The 27,171-nt window shown below is 42.0% G+C and overlaps 1 protein-coding gene across 1 annotated transcript in view; it reads right to left on the bottom strand.

The window, feature by feature from the left end:
- LOC126278810 (uncharacterized) overlaps positions 1 to 27,171 on the bottom strand; it is a 277,270-nt gene that overhangs the window by 70,443 nt on the left and 179,656 nt on the right. The window contains exons 4-5 of the mRNA XM_049979084.1: positions 20,985 to 21,118; positions 12,251 to 12,501 (exon numbers count right to left, since the gene is read on the bottom strand). Of these exons, the coding sequence (XP_049835041.1) occupies positions 12,251 to 12,501; positions 20,985 to 21,118 (385 nt within the window). The remainder of the gene's footprint in view (positions 1 to 12,250; positions 12,502 to 20,984; positions 21,119 to 27,171) is intronic.

The following is a 27,171-nucleotide window of genomic DNA, read 5'->3' on the forward strand; positions in this document are numbered from 1 at the left end:
GTGGAACAATGGAGAACAAATTCGCACGATTAATTTGGGAAAAAGAAATTGCCTCAGACTGCAATTAATACTCTTCGTTTTATTATAGAGTTCTAGCTTCATAATCAGATATACCTAACACATGAACATCCATTCGATGTGCGGTGCTCTTCTTAGGACCACATCTTGCTGGCATCAGTTGTCTTTAAAAACGTACAATTCTGCAACGAGTCGCTGAGGATGCCGCTTCGTATGTGGCGTGTCCATGGTTTGAGAGTTCATGGTACTCAGGACAGTTGACATCAGCAAGAAATGATCCTTAGATGAACTCGACACACCGACTGGATGTAAATGTATCAGGTACATCTGATTATGAGGCTAGAAGCCTCGAGATAGATATTGGTATAGGAAAATAAAGCATAGTTATGGTCTCATGAACTTATTTCACGTTTTATCTTCTTGTTCTTTTTACGGCTAAACTATTTTATTGAATTTTGATTAAAGGAAAAATGCAACCGTCTGCTAATCATTTTTTTCAGCAGAAGTGCAGAGGATTTTGACAATTTAGGCATTAAAAGCATAATAAATACTTTCGCTCCATTGGTATTTATTACAAGCTCATTTCTTTTGCATCTGTCCGATGTCAGATAACATGACATTCGTCTAAAAATACGCTCCATGGATATGTAAAATCTAATAAGAATGCCGTGTATGTGTTTATGACAGGATTTATCTTCCGTACCACTTCTGCAGTACACAGCAAGTTGTGCGTTAATGTTACAGCTGTCAAGTGCTGAACGGCCACACTTTCTAGTCATACTAGATGCTATTGTTATGGAATGAAAACAAGGAAACGGTAGTGAAACGAATCTATTTATCTTTGAGTGTGAATGAGTCAGTGACAAACCTAAACTGAAAATTACAGTGTCAATGTAATACTGACTCAAGTCATTCCAGTACTTCAGATGTTCCACACTGATTAGCAATGGATGTTAAATTGTTACGTGTCTGCCGTACTACCCTGCTTACGAACTCACAACATAAACTTTTTCTGTCTGCGATATAACTAAAGACACTGTTTACATAGTTACATCCTCAGCTCCCAAGGTTTGGATTTTACAGTGGCACATTTGTAGATGCTACTCATCACTACCTAGCGATGATCTAATTTGGTTGAAAACTGGCTTCCAATAAAATTCTACCGGGACTAAAAGTAATTTGTATGTATTTCATAGTGCCATATTCGTGTCCGCTAGTCGGTCACTGTCTTTCGTTGACGTAATTGGATGGAAACCGACTCCCAAAAAATTCCACCGGGGTTAAAGGTAATTTTTACGCATCGCCCCCACCCCTAAGCGTTTATAATTATGGAACCCAGAAACTACAGGAAAACACGCGAATATGACTAAAATCTTAACATTGGTGGCCATGTTTAGATTCGTATCATGTGACACGATACTCTATATTAAGTTCTTCTAGCTGCTCTTTTGATGATGGGCTACCCCTAAACACGTAAATAAATAAAATTTAAACAACAGGAGAGCGGACAAAAAGTGGTGGAAAAGACGTGATGAATATCCGCATAAGGGTCGCAGTCCTCCTGCATGACTTCATGTCGCAGCTGTCACTATTGCCTGTTCAACAACTAATTTTATCTACCCTACGTAGCAGATATTCACTCAGGTACCTATTGTCCGATCGAATCGTCGGTTTCTTGTGTTATCTTCCTCAGAACAACGCAAAGAGAAATTTTTTTAAAAAAGAATTTTATCGAAAAAGGTCAAAGACTGAGCACACATCGGATGGAACAAATATGAGAAAGGAAATTGGCTACGTCGTTGCGAAAGAATAATCCCAGTATTCTGCACAAGAATATTAGAGAAACCGTAGAAAACCCAGATTCTGAAGAGTGTTTTAGATCTTCCTCCCTCTAATGCACGGTCAGAAATTCAATCAAAGTTCTCTCTTGTGTAGTTTGGTAATAGAAACTGCCATCAGATGCAAGTACCGGTAAATCAGAAACGGGGAACCCAGAGCCTCTTGCTTGGTGGGATACGCTAAAAGGGTTTGGGTTCATGGTGTAATCGAAGCTTTAATCAGGAGATTGTCGAATAACGGGTTGTCAAAAGTTGAAATAAAGTTCTCTATAGATTTTAGTTCATTGAAGACGGAAGAGAGCTACATAACAATCAATAATAGTATTTTACTTTCGTTAAAAGAATTAGGAAATTAGTCAGTTTTCTGCCGAATACTTTTTTTGCTTCACTTTTGTGGTAGAAAAGTTACTCTGAATCTTTATTTCGCCTCGTTATTTCATTCGGAAGGTAGAATGCTAATTTTTGTTCGTATTCATACACTTTCGGAAACCATATAGTATTCTTCCTGAGGCTGTGCCTGATGATTTTTTATGAGTTGTTTGTAGTTTCTGATTTTCTGTACCGCCTCACATTGGAAATGGCTTCCGATCTTTGTTAACACGCCATTGCTGTTTCTGTAAGATGACTGTTTCGAACGAGGAAGCAAGTGTTAAACGCAGAGTAAGTTTCCCACCGCTTTATCAACGTCGTACTTACATCTGTCTTCTTGGAACTTATTCTCTACCACTATCTTCTCTCAAAAATAGTCTTTTCCTTTCACAGACCTAAATAAATTTGTTGAACTTACAGTCTGCTCATATACTTTCAAAACTTTATTTGAACTCTTTAAAACGCTTGGTAATGACCACCATAAAATTAAATGTTATGGGCCACTTTTTTGAGAAAGGGGTATAAGCTCACTTGTTTACTCATGAAATTATAATATGAAATTAGTAAACAGAAAGCACTTTTTTGCAGGATATAGTGGGAGAAGATATCGTTCGTTAGAGCTTTTCTAAAACAAATGTTTAAAAAGCATTTAGAATTTAACATTATAACGCTGTATTGTACAGCAGATTCTTATTCAGCTCGTACAGACACAGTTATTAGTCATTGCCTTCTGTGAGCTCTGATAGTGAAAAAAATTTCACTTTTTTTGTAAGCTTAAAATAAACTTCGCTGTTATGAGAAAGGATTTATGATGCTTGACATGGATTTCGATATTATCTGACACAATGTTGTTTTGACACTTCTGAAAGGCGCACGAGCTCTCCTTCGAAAGCAGTAGAAGTGATGCTCGTATATGTTTCTCGGTACCTCAGTGATAATCATCACTAACGAATACGCTCTACCACAGATTTGACAGCGTTTATTTCATATGCGAAATTCATTAAGAGTTGAGTGAATTCGCCACAATAGATTCAAGAAATTGATGCACTTGAGTTGCTTGGATTGTCCCTGATGTGTTTGGATAAAGAAATGTAGCGTCTATCCAGGTACGAAATGTAGAACGTTCACTCGCTTATAAACACAGTGCGAATTATTGCGAGTGTCTTTTGAACGTAGCAGTGGCCTCATTTAACAAGTGAGACACAGTGATAAGAACACTCTTGACTTTTTTCCTAGCAGTTTTCAACAGGGAATAAATACATCCGCGTCTCGTAATATAAGAAGTTCTGCACACAGCACTTCCGCGTAAATAAAACTGCACATCCACATGTATTAGGAAGTAAGAAGCTAGTTAATAAACACTTTCGTTTCTGTTTTCGACAGCAGCAAGTCACAGTGTGGAAGTTTATTCCCGGACACACTCCGCGCTTACTGTCGAACACTTTGCCGGTGACGTCACTGGTGGCTGTCCGTAACCGCCAGTGGCCGTTTGTCGCGGCTGTTGCTCGGTGAATCCATCGGCGGCGCTCAGAGCAGTTGCGGGCGCTACCTGCAGCATGTCCCGCAAGGTGTCAGCACCAGCGCCATCGTCAGCCACACTGGAACACAACAGAGAGTCAGGACACTTTGAGTCCAACCTGCGATGAAATTTGCTTTACTGTTGCTTGAGCACAGTAGCAAAGCGCTATCATAATTAGCAGGCTATCAACGCTGCAATGCACGAGTCCGCAGACATTACAAAAACAAGTCATTCTTGAAACGTTTGTGTGGTGTGCATACTGTAAGACCTTCGGTACACACAGCATCAGATTATTTGACTTGTCGCTCTAACGAAGTAGGCGAGTGCCAGCAATATGTCTCGTGGTCTTATCGTGGCGTGTTTATCTTCTGCCGTTCGGTCAGACGATAGAAATGCTACTTGCACGCTTAGAGTAACAGATTGACGGTGACCAACTTTAAACAGAACTTGATTAATTTTCACACACATTTATTAAAATAACAAAAATCATAAACCTTACTTAACTTGATTCTGGATGCTATTTACAAACGATAATCGGAAGTTCCTTTGGTCTTGGTACGTTATGTGTCTGATACTTGACAAAGTGTCTATACATTTATCTTCTTGGCTATGTACAAGAATATGATAATCTTATTAGGCGCGGACTGAAACTTGACTAATGCAGACTGATGCAGACTGACTAATCGGAGGTCTGTACACTCGTTATAATACCTCGAGAGTTCAGGTATGGCTGCGCGAGTGTGATCCGCGAGGAGAAAAGGTTCTGCGTTAGCAGCAATCTCATTGGCTGCATTACATATTAATACGCGGATCTGCGGAAGCAGAATTTGGTCCGTCTCTAAGACAGCGCCATCTCATAGTGCGGAGACGGACGAGCTCTGCGCCTGCGCTGTAGTGCTTAGCGGGGCGCGCTCTAGAGGGAAAGTTGTGTACGTGCTGACTACGCGGAACTATGTACACAACAGTTTGACATCTGTGTGACAACTGACTTATTTTCGTGAAGATGGTGTCTCCTAATGGAGTACATGAGTATTAAGAGCATGCATTTGTTTAATTCACTGTGGAGGCTTCTTTTTGCATTGGCTAAACTTAACTTGAGTGGCAGTCAAATGAAAAGCAAACACCCGCAATAACGTGACCGCACGCAGTGGTTCCATTGAAATGTAATGTTAAGATATTTATCTCTCTGGGAAATAAGTCAGTCAAGTCCTATTTCGTAGAACGCGGTAGGCTGCCGACAGATCCACAACGGCTGAAACCGACGCTGATGGATGTATTTCACCAGGCCGCCAAAGCCTTACAAATCATATTCTAAGCGATTCGCACAGTAATGAGGATTTTACAGAGTTTTGCAACCGAAACGCTGAAGTGGAGCCTTCGTCGGATTGGCATTTTGGGAGCGGGAATAATCGTGCAACCTGATGATTCTGTCAGATAGCATTCCAGGACATTTTGACTTTATGGCATGTTGCAGATTCTGCAAATTGTTTTTATAGCGCTGTGCACTGATTTGGAAATCCACTAACAGAGGGCTCCTGTAGTTGAATTAGGAGGTCATCACGACCTTGTCGCAACTTGGGTTAACAAAAAGCACTCGGGCTTCAGGCCACAAGCGGCACATCGGAACCATCCGACCGCCGTCTCATCCTCCGACGAGGATGCGGATAGGAGGGACGTGTGGTCAGCACACCACTCTCCCAGTTGTTATGATGGTTTTCTTTGATAGGAGCCGCTACTATTTGGTCGAGTAGCCCCTCGATGGGCATCACGAGGCTGAGTGCACCACGAAAAATGGCAACAGTGTATGGCAGCCCGGACGGTCACCCATCCAAGTGCCGGCCACGCCCAGCAGCGCTTAACTTCGGTGATCTGACGGGACCCAGTGTATCCATTGGGGCAAGGCCGTTGCCCGCAACTTGTGTTAACAGCTTCTGATTTGTTTGGGGGGGGGGGGGGAGGGGAGGGGATGTGTGATGCTTCCACTGTTGGCTTGACCGTTTGACTTCTGGCTCGATATGGTGCCACCACGTAAGATCATGATGACCTAGGACTGCAGGGGCCCTAGGTCCGTTGCGTTCCTTGAACATGGAACTACAATCAACTCGTAGTGTTATGAAGACACTTTTCTGAAACTGCTACACGCCATAAAATCAAAACGTCTAGGAAAGCTGTTGGACGCAATCTTCAACAGCTGCACGACAGCTTCTGCTTCGAAAACTGCCAATCGGTCGAAGTCTACTCTTCAGGGATGTGCTGAGAAATACTGCAACGACCTCCGTACAGCTCGGATCATTTACCGTGTGATTTTCTTGTCTTTCGAGTTCTCAAAAAAGACACTTGTGGAAGTCGGTTTCAGTCTGACAAGGATGTGCAAGAGTGTGTGCTTTTGTGGATCTGTCAGCAGCCGACCGCGTTCAGCGAAACACGAATTAATCGTCTGGTCTCCGAATGGGATAAATACCTGATTACTTTTGAATAGAGACCCATTGTGGCTGCTATTCGGTTTTCATTTGACTGCCTTCATGAATAAAAGAATATTAAAAGCCAGAAAGGAGAAATTCCGATCTCTGCCACATTCGGGCAATGAAAGAAGTCATTGGCGACAAATCTGGGTCTTATGCTTACTAGGCAGTTATGCTAACCATCTACGCCACCTTGGAACAGTGGTCAAGACAAAGCTGCACTGACGACCCAATCAGGCTGATCCTCTCAGTACAAATTCCCACTCGGCGCACACTACCATATTAGCACCCCCTAGCCCTTTTTACTGTTTTTGCTTGTCGCATCACGCGATTTCCCACACAAGGTTTGGTGAAGAGCTTCCTGCACTGGATGATCATCTGTCTTTCATGGCGCATATGTATCTTTTAATATCCACGACACGATGTTCTAGCCACAAGATGTTAAAATGAACTAAGTGTACAAACTTCAACAAATATTATCGATACTACGTATAAAAAAGACTGTATCGTGTAAAAATGACGATGATTATTTAATTATTTCTGTAATAATTTGATTTCTGTGTGAATTAAAACTATTATCAGAGAACTACATTCGTAGACAACGACAATTATAATTTTTTTTTTGTTATCTGTGATAATTATGGTTAAGTTGTTCTTCCTGTGCTAACCGATGAACTGTTCGGACGTGAGACGTGTGAGGTCTGTAAAGAGAAAAAATGTAACTATTTTGTTAATTATTATTTGAAAAATAGAGTCGCTATTGTCTAGACGTGGATTTGTACTTATTTCAATTGTAATCCAATCTAATTAATGTTTTTAAGTGTTAATTTTCAGCTCCGCTATTAGTTTTCATTGAGAATAATTATAAATGCTAAAGAATAGAGAACAAAACGTTCAAATACTTTTATCTGAATATATTAACTTGATATAAAAGGACTCGAGAATAATAGACAAATTGACTATCGTCTGTCTGCCGCCATCTTAGCAAAAATATTTCCGCGGCAGTTTTGAATCGAGAATTTTAACAAACATAAATGTTGTTAATGTAAATGAATGGAAATAAATGTGCTCACAGCACGTTACGTAATATCAATTTCTTATTTGCTGATGTATGAAGCTTAATTATTTCGGACGATTTACGTAAAATATTTTGATAGGAGACGTACGTCAGAATTGTGCGCGGACAATATTTTGTGACTAAATGTTCCTTTTGCTAGAGAAAAGTGCTTCCATCTTAAGTAACATTTGTGTAAAATCTGATAAATGATGTGCAATTTAGTGCCACTCACACGACTTTACAGACAACATTTCTACACAACGTCAGGTGGAGATTTCTTTTGAAGGTTGACAAATATTAGCTGGGACAATCATTTTTGACATCAAACGAATTCTTATGCTGACAATAGATAACTGGTTTTATATATTTTTTGATCGCACTGAAATATCATTTATAAGTAATTAAAGTCACGAAATACTTTAAACCGGTTCCGCCATAATCTATATGGGTGGCGATTGTTCTTTCGGACATGTGCGAAAGTACAGACACCTCGTATAGAAGAATATTACTTTTCCGGATGTTTTTACGAAACCTTTTAGTAATTTCCTTTCTATCACATGAAAGTAAACGTTTGTGCAGAAAACTGGAGTTTTCAAAATAACAGAATGGTCTTCGTGGTCAGAATTGTACTGTTCTACTACCATTTTTCTTAGATAAAGGACCTCAAGCACTGTTCGCGCCACCTCTAATAAGCATTGAGAGGGGAAGTTATGAACAGTTGTAATGTTTTGCATTGTTTTTGCAATTTATAATGATTACTGCTGGACATGTTCGTTAATGGTGCGCTGTCCAAAGTAAAAGCAGACGCCTAAACGAACTATGGCTTCAGTCAGCAATATTGAAACAAATGTGACAGCGCTTAACAAAGAATCATCTAAATGTCGGTGGAGATCAAAATAATAACTAATCATTAACTGTACTGATGAAAGGCTATGTAACAGGGCTCGTGATTATTGGAGAGTGGGACAAGTGCTGGTTCATTTGACAAATACAACATGTCCGGAGAAATTTATTGTATGGCATTCTGATCGGAGGTGTTTGTTGGTAGGAGCAGCGTGTGGCATAACTGCGGTGGAGTATAGGTGAACAACAGCTCTTGTTCTGCCCTACATGTTTTGTTGATAGGCAACGACCATTTGCATTTCTACAGAATATAGTCAGAAATATTGCGAAGTAGCAGAGAATCATTCTATTCCTTTGATAGGCAAAGAGAGGAGCTTTCGACAAGACACTTTCTTTCTTGCCACTTTCCAGGGGAAGAATGAACAAAAAATGGTTCAAATGGCTCTGAGCACTATGGGACTTAACATCTGAGGTCATCAGTCCCCTAGAACTTAAAACTACTTAAACCTAACTAACCTAAGGACATCACACACATCCATGCCCGAGGCAGGATTCGAACCTGCGACCGTGGCGGCCACGCGGTTCCAGATTGAAGCGCCTAGAACCGCGCCGGCCAGCCGTGACAATTCGGGAAAACGCAGAAGATTTTATAAGTTCATTACGCTATACCAAGAGAGTGCTAAATCTGTGAAGAAATCGTATAAAGCTTTTTACACAAAACTCTAGTTTCATGCGTTAGTAGTGCCTAAATGTCATCTAATTAAATTATAGAGACTGTAGACTGCATTCCATGGTAGTATGATCGACAAAATTGAGATTTTGAAAAGGTTTCGCTCATTACGATCACTGATATGATTTATAAGTGAGAAAAAGATGCGAACTGAAAGATAGGGTTCATTTCAATAATCTTTATTTAAAAAAAGAAGAAAAAGCCAAGTTAGATTCTTTATTTCTGTCTGCTGCGATACCACTATTCTAATACAGAGTAAAAATTATTTTTACCATAGTAAGATTTCTACCAGCACGCTATAAATTCTCAGATTTAGATTTTTCCAGCAATTTTCTCTTTGTCATTTTGATGCGTTCAATTTAGTTTCACTTTGTTTAAATCCTCAAATTAATTTTACATAATAGAAACAGTTCTACATCTACATCTACATCCATACTCCGCAAGCCACCTGACGGTGTGTGGCGGAGGGTACCCTGAGTACCTCTATCGGTTCTCCCTTCTATTCCAGTCTCGTATTGTTCGTGGAAAGAAGGATGGTCGGTATGCTTCTGTGTGGGCTCAAATCTCTCTGATTTTATCTTCATGGTCTCTGCGCGAGATATACGTAGGGGGGAGCAATATACTGCTTGACTCTTCGGTGAAGGTGTGTTCTCGAAACTTCAACAAAAGCCCGTACCGAGCTACTGAGCTTCTCTCCTGCAGATTCTTCTACTGGGGTTTATCTGACATCGCCGTAACGCTTTCGCGATTACTAAATGATGCTATAAAGAAGCGCGCTGCTCTCCGTTGGATCTTCTCTATCTCTTCTATCAACCCTATCTGGTACGGACCCCACACTGTTGAGCAGTATTCAAGCAGTGGACGAACAAGCGTACTGTAACCTACTTCCTTTGTTTTCGGATTGCATTTCCTTAGGATTCTGCCAATGAATCTCAGTCTGGCATCTGCTTTATCGACGATCAATTTTCTATGATCATTCCATTTTAAATCACTCCTAATGCGTACTCCCAGATAATTTATGGAATTAACTGCTTCCAGTTGCTGACCTGCTATTTTGTAGCTAAATGATAAGGGATCTATCTTTCTATGTATTCGCAGCACATTACACTTGTCTACATTGAGATTCAATTGCCATTCCCTGCACCATGCGTCAATTCGCTGCAGATCCTCCTGCATTTCAGTACAATTTTTCATTGTTGCAACCTCTCGATACACCACAGCATCATCTGCAAAAAGCCTCAGTGAACTTCCGATGTCATCCATCAGGTCATTTATGTATATTGTGAATAGCAACGGTCCTATGACACTCCCCTGCGGCACACCTGAAATCACTCTTACTTCGGAAGACTTCTCTCCATTGAGAATGACATGCTGCGTTCTGTTATCTAGGAACTCCTCAATCCAATCACACAATTGGTCTGATAGTCCGTATGCTCTTACTTTGTTCATTAAACGACTGTGGGGAACTGTGTCAAACGCCTTGCGAAAGTCAAGAAACACGTCATCTACCTGTGAACCCGTGTCTAAGGCCCTCTGAGCCTCGTGAACGAATGGCGCGAGCTGGGTTTCACACGATCGTCTTTTTCGAAACCCATGCTGATTCCTACAGAGTAGATTTCTAGTCTCCAGAAAAGTCATTATACTCGAACATAATACGTGTTCCAAAATTCTACAACTGATCAACGTTAAGAGATATAGGTCTATAGTTCTGCACATCTGTTCGACGTCCCTTCTTGAAAACGGGGATGACCTGTGCCCTTTTCCAATCCTTTGGAACGCTTCGTTCTTCTAGAGACCTACAGTACACCGCTCCAAGAAGGGGAGCAAGTTCCTTCGCGTACTCTGTGTGAAATCGAACTGGTATCCCATGAGGTCCAGCGGCCTTTCCTCTTTTGAGCGATTTTAATTGTTTCTCTATCCCTCTGTCGTCTATTTCGATATCTACCATTTTGTCATCTGTGCGACAATCTAGAGAAGGAACTACAGTGAAGTCTTCCTCTGTGAAGCAGCTTTGGATGAAGACAATTAGTATTTCGGCCTTTAGTCTCTCACCCTCTGTTTCAGTACCATTTTGGTCACAGAGTATATGGACATTTTGTGTTGATCCACCTACCGCTGTGACATAAGACCAAAATTTCTTAGGATTTTCTGCCAAGTCAGTACATAGAACTTTACTTTCGAATTCATTGAACGCCTCTCGTATAGCCCTCCTCACACTACATTTCGCTTAGCGTAATTTTTGTTTGTCTGCAAGGCTTTGGGTATGTTTATGTTCGCTAGGAGCATCGCTGGTTTGTTAAAATGGAAAGAACAAAGAAGAAACAAGTAGCAATAATGAACAGGCAAGAATATCTCACGTTTCTCTAGTACCAAGAAACAAATTAACACTTGTACCAGTCATTTCTTCATTTGATTTGTCACTTTCTCGACTATTATATTTCGTGAAACTTCTTACGCAGCTTGTGTAGAGTCATGATTAACACGATCGTCACGTGCAAGACAGGAATTCAGACGCTTGGTGCAACACCCGGGGTCCTGAGGGGTACTCCACCACTTGCATAAGAAGTGTCACGAAACATAAAACTCGGCGAAGTGACACATCAGAAGAAGAAATGTCGGCGTACAACGTTTCTGCCATACGTTCTCACGGTGACGGTCAAAATTGGCGATATGTTGCCCAAACACGGAGTAAAGACGATTGACGAACCAAACAAACAGATCAAAAAGTGTTTCAGATCAGGAAAGAACAAAAGGGTCCCCATTTACAATTTTTGGGAATATATCATTGGACACCATTTCAGTAAACGTACTAATACTACCGTTGGATCAAATACTTATATCATTTGCACAAAGACTACACTGTGAATAAACATTAATTTACGAGTGCGTTAGAAATAACACTGGCTCCACAATTGAACCCTGTGGTACACAGGATCGATTACTCTAACTGCAAAGTGCCCATCGCCATAGAAGTGGAATTTCTCTCGTAAAAGGAATACTGTTCCAGTGGTCCAAAGTGGGAGTATGGCCTTCACCTTGACTTTGAGTTCTTTTCCACATATTCGAAGAGAGACACTTTCAGCACAGACACATGTTATTTTTTCACCCTTATATGTATGTCATCTGTAGTAAGGACTAATGAAGCATGCAGAAAGATTGCAATGTGAATAAGCACTAATTTATGATAGAAACAGGGTTTGGTCCATAGTTGAACCCTATGGAACGCAGTCTTGATTTCTTAGTGCAGAGGGCCATTCAAATTGCAAGTCGAGCCTTCCTCGTAAGACTGTGTGCTAGTGGGACCCAGAGATTAACGCTGACCCTGACCTTGACCCTGACCTTGGCCCTGACCTTGACCCTGACCTTGAGCGAGACCCACCTGCAGGCAGCGTGCAGAGCGCGCAGGCGGCGGGCCCGCGGGCGGCGGCGGCTGCGCCCCGGCTCTCCATGACGCGCGCCCTTTGCTGCTTGTCTCCGCGCACGCTCTCCTCGTTGCTGCGCCAGTAGACGGTGGCCACCGTCGCCAGGCACTTGAGCTTCATCGAGCCGCCGTGCCGGAAGTGCGCCGCCTGCGACCGGAAATGGAGCCCCAGCCGTGCCGACACCAGGCCTTCCGCGTCAGCCGGGCCGACCACCTCGGGGCCCACCAGCACGCTGGAATTCGCCTGCGGAAACCAGTCGCGTCAAAGGTGTTCTCTTCAAAGTCCGAAGCAATTGATATGCTTGCTTTAGGAGTGTCTTCCTAAGGTTTAGATCCCCAATGGGAAGCGTCCCAAACAACTTACCGGGTGATCAAAAAGTCATTATAAATTTGAAAACTTAATAATGTAGATAGAGAGGTAAAAATTTACACACATGCTTGGAATGACATGGGATTTTATTAGAACAAAAAAAAGAACAAAGTTTACAAAATGTCCGACAGATGGCGCTGGACAGCAAAACTTCTAGCGTGATGGGTGTGAGGTACGCCGAAATGTTACAGAATCGCATCATCCCCAGTCTGGCTGATAAACACCTGTAGGAATGTACGATGTTTATGCAGGATGGCGCTCCACTTCATGTTGCTAGATGCGTGAAAGATCTCTTGCGCGCGTCGTTTGGTGATGATCGTGAGCTCAGCCGCCTTTTGTCATGCTTGGCCTCCCATGTCCCCAGACCTCAGTGCGTGCGATTATTGGCTTTGGGGTTACCTGGAGTCCCAAGTATATCGTGGTCGACCGACATCTCTAAGGATGCTGAAAGACAACATCCGACGCCAATGCCTCACCATAACTCCGGACATGCTTTACAGTTCTGTTCACAACATTATTCCTCGACTACAGCCACTGTTGAGGAATGATGGTTCCTGTAAAGAATATTATCTTTGCTTTGTCTTACTCTGTTGTGCTAATTATTGCTAGTCTGATCAGATGAAGCGCCATCTGTCGGATATTTTGTGACCTTCTTTTTTTTGGTTCTAATAAAATCCCTTGTTATTCCAAGCATGTGTGCCATGTTTTACCTCTCTATCTACATTATTCCGTGATTTATTCAGTTTTCAAATTTATACTGACTTTTTGATCACCCGGTCCAAGCTGACAGAGTGGGCCATAGTTTCAGAAGAGGACTGTAAAATTATGAAAGATAGAGTCAGTTCCATATTTAATGGATTCTTTCTTGCCCCTGTAAGAACGACGGTCAGATCTCACTCGTGGTGTGTTCCTCGCGGCAGAGTACGTCGAGAGAGAATGGAGCACTGGCAGACAAGAGAAGTGGGCGCAGCTGCGGCGTTCGTTTGCCATCGGTAAGCCTTGATGTTTCCTTTTGTTCTTGGAAAGACGGAGCTAAGCTATGATGGATCTCATTCCTGTTGTTTTTGTTTGTGCTTACTTCAGTCTGTCAGATCAGACATGTTCTGGTGAAAACCCGGTATAGACGGTCTTATGGGAGAGATACCAGCGCCTTTAGTTCTTCCATGATCTGCGGTATAGCGCTGCCGGTCAAGTGTTAGCTCGTTAGTAACATGGATTATTGTTAGTGCTCCAGATGACTTTTTTTCAATTTTAGTTTTTAGTATATCATGAAATTATGTAGTATGTCACAACTTGTCGATTTAAACGTAACTTACGCCGTAAGCAGTCAGACCGGGGGAAACGACCATACTATCATCGTGATGGACGACCATACCATAAACGTGTTATGTATTACATTTTGATTGCATCGTTATTTCTTTTACAGATCCTAAATAAGTACATTCGAAATGCTGGCTCTTCTACGGGATCATAGGAAGAAGAAGACCTTAAAAGTGCTATTAGTAAAGTAAACAACGACGGTTATTCTGTGAGAAAAGCTTCTTTAGAGTTTAAGATTCCCTGGGAATTTCTTGAGAGAAAAACTAAAGACCGATTGGGATTCCAAAATTCCAATGGGCCCTAGTTCTTGTTTCAGTACACATAATGAGTTACGACTTGTCGACCACATAAAAAAATGGTTACCCATGTTTTCCTTTAACGAGGGACCGTGTACGAAGCCTAGCTTATGACTTTGCTGTGCAGCTTGGACTAAAACATAAATTTAATACTTAAAAAGGGAAATCGGGTTACGATTGGCTACAATTGTTCTTATCTCTACATCCAGATCTAAGTGTGTGAAAATCTGAAGACGATTATTTTGCCATAGTCCAGGAAATGAATCGTGATGAAGTCAAAGAATATTTCAACTTAATTTCGACCCTAATCGAAAAAGATGATTTGCTCCATAAACTGGAGAGTTTATTTAACATAGATGAAACAGGCCTTCAGTTGAATAACTGACCATGTAGTTTTGTAACTGCAAAGGGATCAGAAATAGTTCATATGATTACTTCGTCAGAAAAAGGAGACACTATCACAGTACTTGCATGCTACAATGCAGAAGCGATTTTTCTTCCTCCTTATGCTGTCATGAAGGGAGTTAACAAAGACAAGGAATGGAAAGACAACATGCCACCGGGAAGTAAAGAGGTCATATCAAAGAAATCTATCTCCGTTAATGTTGAGATCTATTTCGACTAGCTAGGGGATTATTTTGTGTCCTGAAATCCCTTTGGAACACTTATCTCGGTACAGATGTTGGAGTTTTCCGAGCGGAATAATATCATTATAATGTCCCTTCCCAGCCATACTACCGATTATCTGCGGCCGCAGGGTCGACCTGTCCTCAGATCTTTAAAGCTTCACTTTTACAACGCCACTGAAAAACGGCAAATGAATCACCCATATCGGAACCTAGGAGATTGCAGTTTAGCGAGATATTACAAGATTGTTGGGGAAAAGTTGCAAGGAAAAGTTGCAACACCAGTGAAAGCCGTTTCTGGATTCAAAGCAATGGGAATCTACCACTAAGAAATTCCAGATTACGCTTTCATAAGTGATTCAGATAGAGTTACGGGAAATGAAAACATCAACGTATCTGGCGAAACACTCCATGAAAGAACTCATCACCTTTGCCATGTCTCCCTACTAGAGCAGATATCATCGAGTCATCTAGCCAGAAATCCACTAAAAGAGTTCTGTTACCAAGCATCAGTCCACAACTAGATCCACTAACTTTGCTGTAGCAGACGAATATGGCCAAAAATCTCCTGAAAGAAGAACGTCAACTCTACCAGGACCTTCTAAAAGACCAGACGATAGGTCTGTTTGTCCTGTGATTTCAAATGAAACGAACCAAATCACCCCACAGAAATTCTGAACAATATTTCACCCTTGCCTTCTAGACCTGAACCTCAAATAAACACACTTAGCTCAGCACATAACACCTGAGGAAGTTCGCCTCCAACAGTGGCCGAAACATGGGACGATTTTATATATTGGCGATGTGGTCAACAGCCTAGAAGAATGGTCGCTGAAGCCTATGCTTACACTCCCAAGCCTAGAAAAATTAAAGCCACAAACTTGACGTCCAAAGACAATATTAAAAACTTAAAGCTGAAACTTGACGCAAAAGGAAAAAAACTAGGACTATTGGAAGAAAAAGCGAAAAAAGACTCGGGTGAGCAATGTTAAAGATACTTCAGACAGTTCATAGTCGTCAGGGACGTTCACTATATGAGAGAGTCACGTGACGGACTTCTTGATGAAGCAGACGAGTGCGTTGGATGCGGGGAAGAGTATTGAGAAGCAGACAAAACCTGTGACTGGATTCAGTCAGTCAGGTGCGAGCGTTGGTTACATCAGTCCTGAACTTTGTATGTTGAAGTGTGCCATCCGTGTGGTAATGCAAATCAAAAAAATAAATATTTCTTTTCATAAAGTAGGCTTAGTGTTAGATTCAACTAACTGTATATTTCTGTCAGTTTCTAATAATTTTCTATATAATATACTATATTCCAGAGTGTTAATAAAAATGTTTAGAAAATTCAGCAATTGTATAATGATTTTTAAAAATGAGGTTCTGTTTAAGTTATAATTTATCTACAGTTAATATGATGATAAAACATTTTTTAAATCAAGACATTAAAGAGTTCTTTTTTTTAATTTTCTCTTTGATTATAAAGTGTTTTGTCCTCTGACCATCCATCCACACATGTTTGCCCATATAACCCCTATTCTCGGGTAAGATGGCCAAGTGTTATATACCTTTTAAAAAATTTTAGCTAGTCTGAAATTTGGTATCGCTTTGTAAATGAGATCGACTTTTGTTTATTTATGATTTTAAAAGTTTCAGGAAAGTTTCAGGTAGTTCTTGTTTACTGAGCTGTAAAATTGTCTTCCGAAAAAATTGTGGTCGTCTATCCCGGAATCAATCTGCACCCACATCTACATACCCACTCCACAAGCCACCGTACGGTGCGCGGCGAAGGATACGCTGCACCACTACCGGTAATTTCCTTCCTGTTCCACTCGCGAACGGAGAGAGGGAAAAACGTCTACATACATCCGTGCGAGCTATAGTTTCTTTTATCTTCGTGGTTCTTAAGCGACATTTACGTTAGCGGCAGTAGAATCGTTGCTTCAGTCAGCTTCAGATGCCGGTTCTCTAAATTTTCTCAATAGCGTTCACCGAAATGAATATCGCTTTCCCACCAGGGAACCTACCGGTAGCAAATCTGGCGTCCTATTTGCTGTCTCCTTCGCAGAAGAACCACACTTCACCCAAAATTCTTCCAATAAACCGAAGTGGACCAATCGCCTTCCGTACTAGAATCCATACTTCCTTTCATATCGCTTAGAAACGTTACGCCTAGACCAACGTGATCCAGGCAAGCAGCATACTGCATGAGCGGGTTTGTTTTTCCAAATATGCAATAACTTACATTTGTCTACATTTACAGCCAGCTGCCATTCATCACACGAACTAGAACTTTTCTCTATGTCGTCTTGTATCCTCCTGTAGTCACTCAACGGAGACACCTCTCCGTATACCAGAGAATCGTCAGCAATCAGTAGCAGATTGCTGCTTACCTCGTCCACCAGATCATTTATGCATATAGAAATTAGCAGCGGTCCTATGACACTTCCCTGGGTGTTACTGACTATAACTCTATAACTAACTGACGAACTCTAGCCGTCGAGTATAACATACTGGTTTCTGTTAGTTAAGAAATCATTGGGCTAGTCGCATATCTGGCAGTCTATTCTCCATGCCCGTACCTTCGTTAACAGTCTGCAGTGGGGCACGATGTCAAACGCGTTTGAGTACATTATTACGTCTTGTAATGACTTTGGATCGATTTGAAGTATCACCAGGTATCCATTTTCCGACAGGTCATATCCTTACCTCTCACTTTTATCAGTGTTTGCTACAGGGTTCGGTAGCTAGAAGAGAAGCAAGTTTCTGAAGTGATACTCGAAGATGTACAGGAGTATAATAATTTTCCCTTTTTATACGTAACGATTTTCCTACTTTTCTCCCCATGTGACCGTATTTCCAATGACTTTACAGAGTTGTTGTGTTAAGGCGACCGTACCTTCCCACCTGATGTTTTGGTAATACTTTCACTGCTTGGTTATTGAGGTGTTGCGACTAGTTGATCAGGAATAAAGGTAATTTCTGACACAGGCAAATCACCCCTAACTGACGCTAAAACAAACCACCAGTTTCCTACAAGCGACTTTCTGGCACCTGTGCAATAGAATTCATTTCCGTTGCGGTATGTTCGATGATTAGTATCTGCACCGCGATTTGATCGGTTATCCTAGTTTCTAAAGGCTGGAGGTAACTGGACTGGAGGTTGTGACGCTACAAACCCCCGTCACTAGATTAATAGGTCTAGTATGCAAGGATTGCTTTGTGGAGAGCGAGCGCGCAACATGGTGCGCGATTCGCGGAATCGCGTGGCGCGCCCGAAAGAGATTTGCAACGGTCGGTGGGATGTCTCCACCGCCGGGCGGCCACGTGGCCCACAGCTTGGGGCATTGTTTGGTTTTTTCGCGCATTATGCGAAAACTATGTAACTTACGGTGAAGAGCGATGCGCCAGTGTATTGTGGTCAGCAATATGCACCTTCAGAAAGATCGATCTTTATTTCAAGTCACGAGACGCAAAAGTTATAGAAACCTCAAAATCGGTTAATATCACGAATACTGAAAGATTAATAAAAATAGTAAATAACAACTTATAGGGATAAGCGAGCACTCATTAAAACGTTTCGTCATAGTGGACCAAGTGCCGTAATCATATGTTAAGATTCATAAATAATTAAGCCCATAGAGAAATAAACAAAGTTTGATGAAAAATTGTTCATAAAATTCAATAGAAAATACATGACGTAAAGAACGGCACTATGTAATATTTTGGGTGGCATCACACATATTTTAAACTAGTTAAGTTATACTATACACTTAACTTGCAATAGTTTTCATTGTTTGCAAATTATTATTAACATTCATCGCCCCTAATTAATTAATTAATTATTATAGATATGAAGATTTTGAGCAGCGCATTGTGTAGATCGCTATAGATTATGTCTAAAAAAGGTGTTATATGCAGCTCTATGTTAAAACTTTACAGCACATATATAAACAAACAAATTTGCGCTAAGTGGCGAAATTCTGCAAAAACTAAAAACTTGATTTACGGGTGACAGAATAATCCTAGAAATTAATGTAACATAGTAAATAAGATGTACTTTTTAGCTCGGTTCCGATGGTGTACTTATTTCTGTCGAGGGCTGTATGTATCAAAATTTGTAACAATAACTGGTTCAAAAATGTTCAAATATTTGTGAAATGGGACTTAACTGCTAAGGTCATCAGTCCTTAAGCTTACACACTACTTAACCTAAATTATCCTAAGGACAAACACACACACCCATGCCCGAGGGAGGACTCGAACCTCCGCCGGGACCAGCCGCACTGTCCATATCTGTAGCGCCTGAGACCGATCGGCTGACGCCGCGCCCTTAACTGGTGAGATCGGCCCTTGCATAACCATGGGGGTAGACACCCGAACCTATATAAGCGAGCGGCCATCTTGGCCAGGGGTCAGTCATTGGTCAGTCGTTGGTCAGTTGGGGAGCCGGAGGGTGGGGAGTAAGCCCCACTTTTGGGTGGCCTTTGTGGTCGTTTGAGTAAGCATTTTCTTTTTTTTTCGCGCCGGTTCATTTCGACAGAGAGTATTGTTTAATAGTGCAAGTGTGCATGCATATATTTGGCGAACTGGAAGTGCTACGATTATTTGTGTGAGTACGAATTACGAGGTATACATTGGGGTAAGTGAACATGTGACGATCTGTGATTTCGCGCCAAAACTGCTAGAACAAAGACGACAGTGGGACTTGTGGTTCTGTTCGAATTGAGTGAGTAATTTTCGTTTATAGCAGCCTACATTACTGGTATTGGGGGCTCGGAGTCAAATTATCATTAAAGTAAAACTGTAAACAGTCTCAGCATTGCTAATTTCATTGTGTGAAAGAAAAGGACAACGCCAATAAATGGTGACTGAACTGTGTCGTGGAAAACTGAATTTGCTAGAATAATCGCCTAATTTTGTTTCGTAGCATAAACTGTAGTCATGAATATTAATTCAAAAAGTATAACTAATACGTGGGTGTGGAACAGTGTACTAATGCACCAACGCTAAAAGCACACTTATTTACCGCCCCATCGCAAGGTGAATGCCGAAGTTTGACATTCCGTTTATCCTACCACATTAGAAGGTATTTTGAATACAATAGATACTCCACAGACGTTCTTTCTGTTGAGTTTTCCTATCAGTATGAGTATTAATGACCATATCAAATAGTCTTTCATTTTTCTAATAGGGACAAAACTTACATACTAACAAGATACCAGCGTGAATTTTAAAATTTTCCCGGCGAACAATATACCAGTGGTTTATAGCTTGTAACTGCATGTAAAGCAGCTATTACTGGTCGCCCATGGGTTGATCAATACAGCACAGCTGTTGTAGTGATTTGAGTAGTTTGTGTTAGTTTGAGATGCACATGAGGGTTGAACAGAATAGCCTGGTAGTCGAAATTCATGACGTGAATGTCGGGATGGTGGGTGGAGTGCATTGTGAGCAGGCATGTCATATATCGTTGTAAATCGTCTACTACTTCATAGTCCCTGAATATCGCGTTTTGCAGTACTATTATAGGCATGATATCTTTTATTCGTAGGGGATTTTTCTTCAGAGGTTTTGTCGTGTCGTCTATGCGTCGGAGCAAAGGTATTACATTGTCTGCTTCATAATTTTCTTAATTTGTGTCGCAGTAGTCTGAGGTGGCTTTGCAGTAGTTGCCTTTCTGTGAAGTATAATATTTACATTGTGGCGTTTGTCTACCTACTAAGGAAGTGGTAGACTGTTCGGAGGTTACTCTGATGAAGGTGGATGTGAATAACTGCAGCATCTCTTCATCCGTGTAGTCACCCTTGTATTTGTCGCAGTAACTTTTTCTTCGTCAAGGCTTGTAGATAGCGATTATTTAGTATGTCAAGGTAGACTCCAAGATACATGACGTGTCTGTCAGAGATTGTGGGATGTCATGTGGTTCTAATCTTCTGCTTGCCGTATGTTGTTATTTGCATTAGGGGCACATCTTTAAAAGGAGCATGACAGAAAAAATACTGCCTTCTTTTACATGTTTCGTACTTTGTGACCTTATGAGTACTTGCGTTCTATAATGTGCGTGCTTAGGAGCGTCGTGTGTACTCTACCGTGCTGATCATGTGGTTTACTGTACCTGTTCGCCGTTGACGAACCACGTGAGCTCCGCCGGAGGCCTGGAACGGCCGGAAGTGCAGTTAAGGTGCACCGTGTCGCCCACGTGGTAGCGGGCCCGCGCGCCCGTGATCACTGGGCCATCCTCCGGCAGAGCTACAAACACACGTAACACCATCAATGAATCATAGCATTTGAAATCGAGACACATGTATCGCAAGAGGCATGACCCCACTGTTCAAGATTTTTATAAATGAGAGAAGCGATTTCATAAATTCACTGCAGCTACATTAATTGACTTATTGTCATTATCATAGAAAAACTAAAAAAATTAAACTGTTGCAGCTGCAATTCATATTTCTGCAAGCAGTGAGTAGTTACTCAAGACGGCAACAGATCCCGAGAAAGTCATTCATAAGATGTGCACGATGGGGGCGCGAATTGTCGTCCATCAAGACGAATGCGTTGCCAATATGCTGCCGATATGGTTGCGCTTCCGGTCGGAGAATGACATTCACGTATTGTAAAGCCGTTACGGCGCCTTCCATGACCAACAGCGGGGTACATGGACCCCACATAATGCCATCCCAAACCAGAGCGGAACCTCCACCTTGCTGCTCTCGCTGGACAGTGTGTCTAAGGCGTTCAGATTGACAGGGTTGCTTCCAAACTGGTTGAAGGCATATGCGACACTCATCGGTGAAGAGAACGTGATGCGAATCCTGAGCGGTCCATGGAGTCGTGGTTGCAAAGATGGATCTCTCCATGGACGTCGGGAGTGAAGTTGAGCATCATGCAGCCTATTGTGCACAGTCTGAGTCATAACACGACGTCCTGTGCCTGCACGAAAAGCATTATTTAACATGGTGGCATTGCTATCTGGGTTCCTCCGAGCCATAATCCGTAGGTAGTGGTTATCCACTGAAGTAGTAGCCCTTGGGCGGCCTGAGCGAGGCATGTCATCGACCGTTCTTGTCTCTCTCTGTGTCTCCTCAACGTCCGAACAACATCGCTTTGGTTCACTTCGAGACGCCTGGAACTTTCCTTGTTGAAAGCACTTCCTGGCGCAAGGTAACAATGCGAACGCGATCGAAGCGCGGTATTGACCGTCTAGTCATGGTTGAACTACAGACAACACGAGCCGTGTTCCTCGTTCCTTGTGGAATGACTGGAATTTTTCGGCTGTCGGACCCCCTCCGTCTAATAGGTGCTGCGCATGCATGGTTCTTTGCATCTTTGGGCGGGGTTAGTGACATCTCTGAACTGTCAAAGGGACTGTGTCTGTGATACAATATCCACAGTCAACGTATATCTTCAGGCGTTCTGAGAGCCGGGGTGATGCAAAACTTCTTTTGATATGTATATAAGTCATCTCTCGCAAGAGAGGTGTGCTCAGATCCAGTAGCTAGCTGCAAGTAGTTTCTACTGTGTCTGAAAGGTGTCAGCATGTTACGGACTATGAGATTATCGAGTAGTTAATACTACCTATTTACGAAAGAGAATTGTAATTATTATGATTATAGCTAATTTTTTAATTATCGCTAATTTGTTTAGTATTAGTGTGAATGATGGTGTGAATGCGAAGTATTAAATGAATGAATATTGTTATGTTTACTGACTGAGTATACGTTAGCGTGAGAACTGTGTACAAAGAGGGAGAATTATATTAAGAGGAAGTTGTGAAGCGCACTTAGTCAGTTTATGCGACTGGGGAAACAAGTAAGACTTCACCATAATTTTTTAATTTAAAGAAGGAGTTATGTTGATAATTGTGGATTTTCTAATTTTTTTCATTTAGTAAATTGTTCATAAAAGTTGTGATTGGTAAAAGTAAAAGATACAGGACTGCGCGGTTAATACTCAAATCGGATTCGTTACGATGTATATCAGGCAATCAGACGTCAGTACATTCGCGTGTATTTTGTAGGCTAAGGGAAGTGCTTTGTGAACCTAAGTTTAGTTCCGATCTACCCGTTATCAAGTTCGAACACGAATATAAGGAGCTCTGAATAGACGTGAAAATTTTACCGAATAATGGCTAAAACTTAACCGTGAAGTGCCGCAAAGTGGACGCCACCGTGTGAAAAAGACGAACACTTGAAATTCCGATTTTAACATGTAAACTGGGACTTTTGAATAACGTCAATTCGGGTGTTATACAAGGCTCGAACGCAAACTGAGCATTCGCAGTGATCAAATTGTGTAACATCTGAGCGAGCATTCTGTCACAGACAATCTGTTAATTCTTTTGGTAACGGGTTTGGTTAGTTACCGTAAGCTGGCTATTTCGAATGAGCGTTACTGCGCATGAATGACGAAACTGTAACTTAAGGTTAGCAACGGCTTCGAGGTGTTTTGTATCAAACAATTCACAACACTCACTGACGTTTTTCGCAAGCTAAAGCGCTCAGCTAACCTGATACTGAAAAACATTTTAATGGGACTGGTAGAAATGTGTAGCCCAGCTAGTTTCCACTACAGATTTTTCTAGCCGAGAACATTACACTTTTTTTAAACAGGAAAGGCGCGTAACATGACTGCTAAAGAAGGAACCACCGAAACGTAAGTGGATGCTTTCTGTAGAACGAGGAAATAACCGCGCCGTTGCAACTGTTCAAGCATGTCTAGGTAAACATTTCCGGTTATTGCATTCTCTGCGAAGGAAAATGCCCCTATCATCCTATCGTGCATGAGGCCACACTGTACATTAACATCCGGGTTTTAACGGACGTGTTCACATCTGTTCAAATGTGCGTGAATTCCTAAAGGACGAAACTGCTGAGGTCATCGGTCCCTAGAGTTAAACGCTACTTAAAATACCTGATGCTAAGAACAACACTTACACCCATACCCGAGGGAAAACTCGAACCTCCGGTGGGAGGGGCCTCGCAATCCGGATCATGGCGCCTCTAACCGCACGGCCACTGCGCAGCTCACGTCTGTTGTGTGGGCTTCCGAAGCTCCAAATACTAAAGTTGTGGCGATTCACATGTCCATAAATGTGGAACATTGGACTTTTTAAGGTACTCAGGCTAGCTAGGACCATACGAATGAGTATATCAAGAGGACGGTCGTTTGGCTGCAGTGCTTAGACTATTTGCACTTTGTAAGCAAAGACATGTGCTTGATCAAATATAAAGACGCGATGTTTGTGTATTAATTTGTCATAAGTTAAAACATATTGACATGAAACGGTATTAAGAATGATCGCAGACCTGAGTGACAGTGTATTTAAATGTGATTTTCGGCGTCTATCAATGAACGTTTTCTCCAAATGCGAATCATTCGCCAGAAACAATAACAATATATAAACTCTTACGAGTGCTACAGTACTTGGGGATGCTAGATTATGTCTGATTCATTGCATGCTACGGGATGATTTTACTTATGTTCTGGATGGGTCTATAGCGTCCTGTAAGTGCAGAAGTGTTCTGCTAGCTAGCAAAATGTTTTCTGTGAATAAATACTAGATGTTTAACGATGTAAGAAAACTTTTCTTCGACAAATCCTACAGAGATAGTTAACGTTACGGGAAGACGGCATTCAGACAGTTGGGATTCGCGAGGAGTGATCATGCGTACGAGACTGCTATCGGTCCGGCTTTATAGGCGTAACCACTTATGTAACAATCAATGGACAGTTCGCCTTGTGTCCTGCCATTCGCGTGGTGCACGCCGAATTGATTTCTCGGGGCTGCGGTGGAATGCAGCTTGCACTCTGTCACACGTGTCTGAGGCAAAGGGGCACACTTCCATTTCGAGGAACGTCATTGACATTGCCGGTCTTTTCGAAGATTCTGAACCACCTTACTCTGTTTGTTTTTGTCGTTGGTGCCCTGCGATATTGGCGTCGACAATTCGGCTCTACCGTTGTCACAGATTTGTATTCTGCATCTCCTGGTCTGTCGCTATTTCGAGGCAGCCCAAGACAAATCTGCAACGAAGGACAAAGGAAAAATGTTTTGAGAACTGTTAAATGATTTTTAACCAACCTCGATTCTCTGCACCTAATATTTCCCAAGTTATAATGTTTCTGAAATGATAGCTGGACTTGGTCGACACCCTGTATACAGAAAAGTCAAATCGCAAGAAAACTGCGGCAAATGTAGGAGGGAGTGTAGACGACTGACATTCACTGAAGGGATTTAGAGTAGGGCACAAGATGTGCAAATGCAACTTATTATTCCTCAGTATGCGGAAAGACGCGCTTTTGAATGGTTACACGATTGTCGAACCACTGGTAAGACCTATTGTACAGGGTGAATTCCACTTCTTTTATTTTGTGAATTGTTCAAGACATCGAAACGAGTTTCCGGCAAATGACATAAGGCACAGGGGCATGTAAACCTGTTGCATGGCTAATACTCCTAATTATATTATCATCGAGATAATGAAGCAAGTGCGATGTTTTCAATGGAGCGATGGTATATTAACGGCATTCGGTAGAGCTTGAAATGTGGAGTTGAGTGATTTAACGCCAGTTAATTTGGCTGTAAACCTTTTCGCAAAAGTAGACTATCTGCTGTGTACCACATTTCGTAAAAGTCAATATAGGCGTTCTTGATTCTACTTGAGTATAAGTGTACAATTATCTTCAGACCTCCTCATAGATAAGCTTGTTTTCGGCTTTCTAATAATCATTATTTTTAAGTAAATCAACTTTTCATAAATTTCAAGAAAATTGCGTTGACGTCAGGAACGAAATCGCACTCCCAAATTCTACATGTGCCTACGGCTCTCGTTGTCCTCGTAAACTGAAGGTAATGGATCAGTGTGACTTGAGCAGAAGTGCAGGATGCCTCGCACACGTACGCGCGGACCGCATCGTCAAACTAGTGTCTTCATGAGGACAACTTTTGGTGTGAGAAAATGTGGTGCATCCATCCAGGAGATTGCTGCTCGTATGGGTCGAAGTATTTCGGCAGTTCAATGGGTGTGTGCCGAATGGTCCATGGAAGGCCGTAGAAGACGGCGAGATGTGTCAGGTCGCACCACTCAGACCACTCCCTGAGAAGATCGACACCTCATCCTGGTGGCACTGCATGACAGACCTGCGTCGTCCTTGACTCTGGCACAACAATGGAACAGTGGAACACATTGTACACTCTGAGGGGTGACAGTCCGTCGCCGTTCATTGCTGCATGGGTTACGTGCGCGTCTTTGACGAATTTGTAAAAACATGGTAGACGGCAATGGTGTCACTGGAGACAGGAATGCCATCAGACAGTGTTTTTGGACGAATACAAATTCTGTTTGTTTGAAAATGTGGGATGCATTTTGGTTCGCTGCAGACAGAGGGAGCGGCATCACAGCGAGTGCGTTCACACAAGACATACAGCGTCAACTTAAGGCCTTATAGTGTGGGGTGCTGTTGGGTGTAAGCACAAATCACGCATCAACTGTGCACAGCAGTCCAGAGGCCAATTTTTAGCAAGACACTGCACGAATACGTCATCTTCTTGGTGTCACAAAATGTCAGTATTTTGCCCTGGCTCGCCAGATCATCCTACTTATCCCCAATCGAAAATATGTGCGATATGGTGAAACGACATGCTGTGATCCAATGCCAACCACCACAGATGAACTTCGGAACTAGGTGAATACAGCATGGATGGCTGTACCACAGGAGGCCATTCGCGCCTTATAAGTGTCGATGCCATCACGCATGGAACATGTTGTCGGAGCCCATGGGGAACCCTGTGCCTACTAGGCAACAGGACACATGCTGAACCGACGCGACTGAAATGCTAATCATTTCTACAGAACGTACATTACTGACAACTAAAATTGCTACACCAAGAAGAAATGCAGATGATAAACGGGTATTCATTGGACAAATATATTATACTAGAACTGACATGTGATTACATTTTCACACAATTTGGGTGCATAGATCCTGAGAAATCAGTAACCAGAACAACCATCTCTGGCCGTAATAACGGCCTCGATACGCCTGAGCATTGAGTCAAACAGAGCTTGGATGGCCTGTACAGGTACAGCTGCCCATGCAACTTCAACATGATACCACAGTTCATCAAGAGTAGTGACTGGCGTATTGTGACGAGCGAGTTGCTACGCCACCATTGACCAAACGTTTTCAATTGGAGAAACATCTGGAGAATGTGCTGGCCAGGGCAGCAGTCGAACATTTTCTGTATCCAGAAAGGCCCGTACAGCACCTGCAACGTGCGTTCGTGCATTACCCTGCTG

Source organism: Schistocerca gregaria, chromosome 6 (genome assembly GCF_023897955.1).
Source record: "Schistocerca gregaria isolate iqSchGreg1 chromosome 6, iqSchGreg1.2, whole genome shotgun sequence".
Lineage (NCBI taxonomy): Eukaryota > Metazoa > Arthropoda > Insecta > Orthoptera > Acrididae > Schistocerca > Schistocerca gregaria.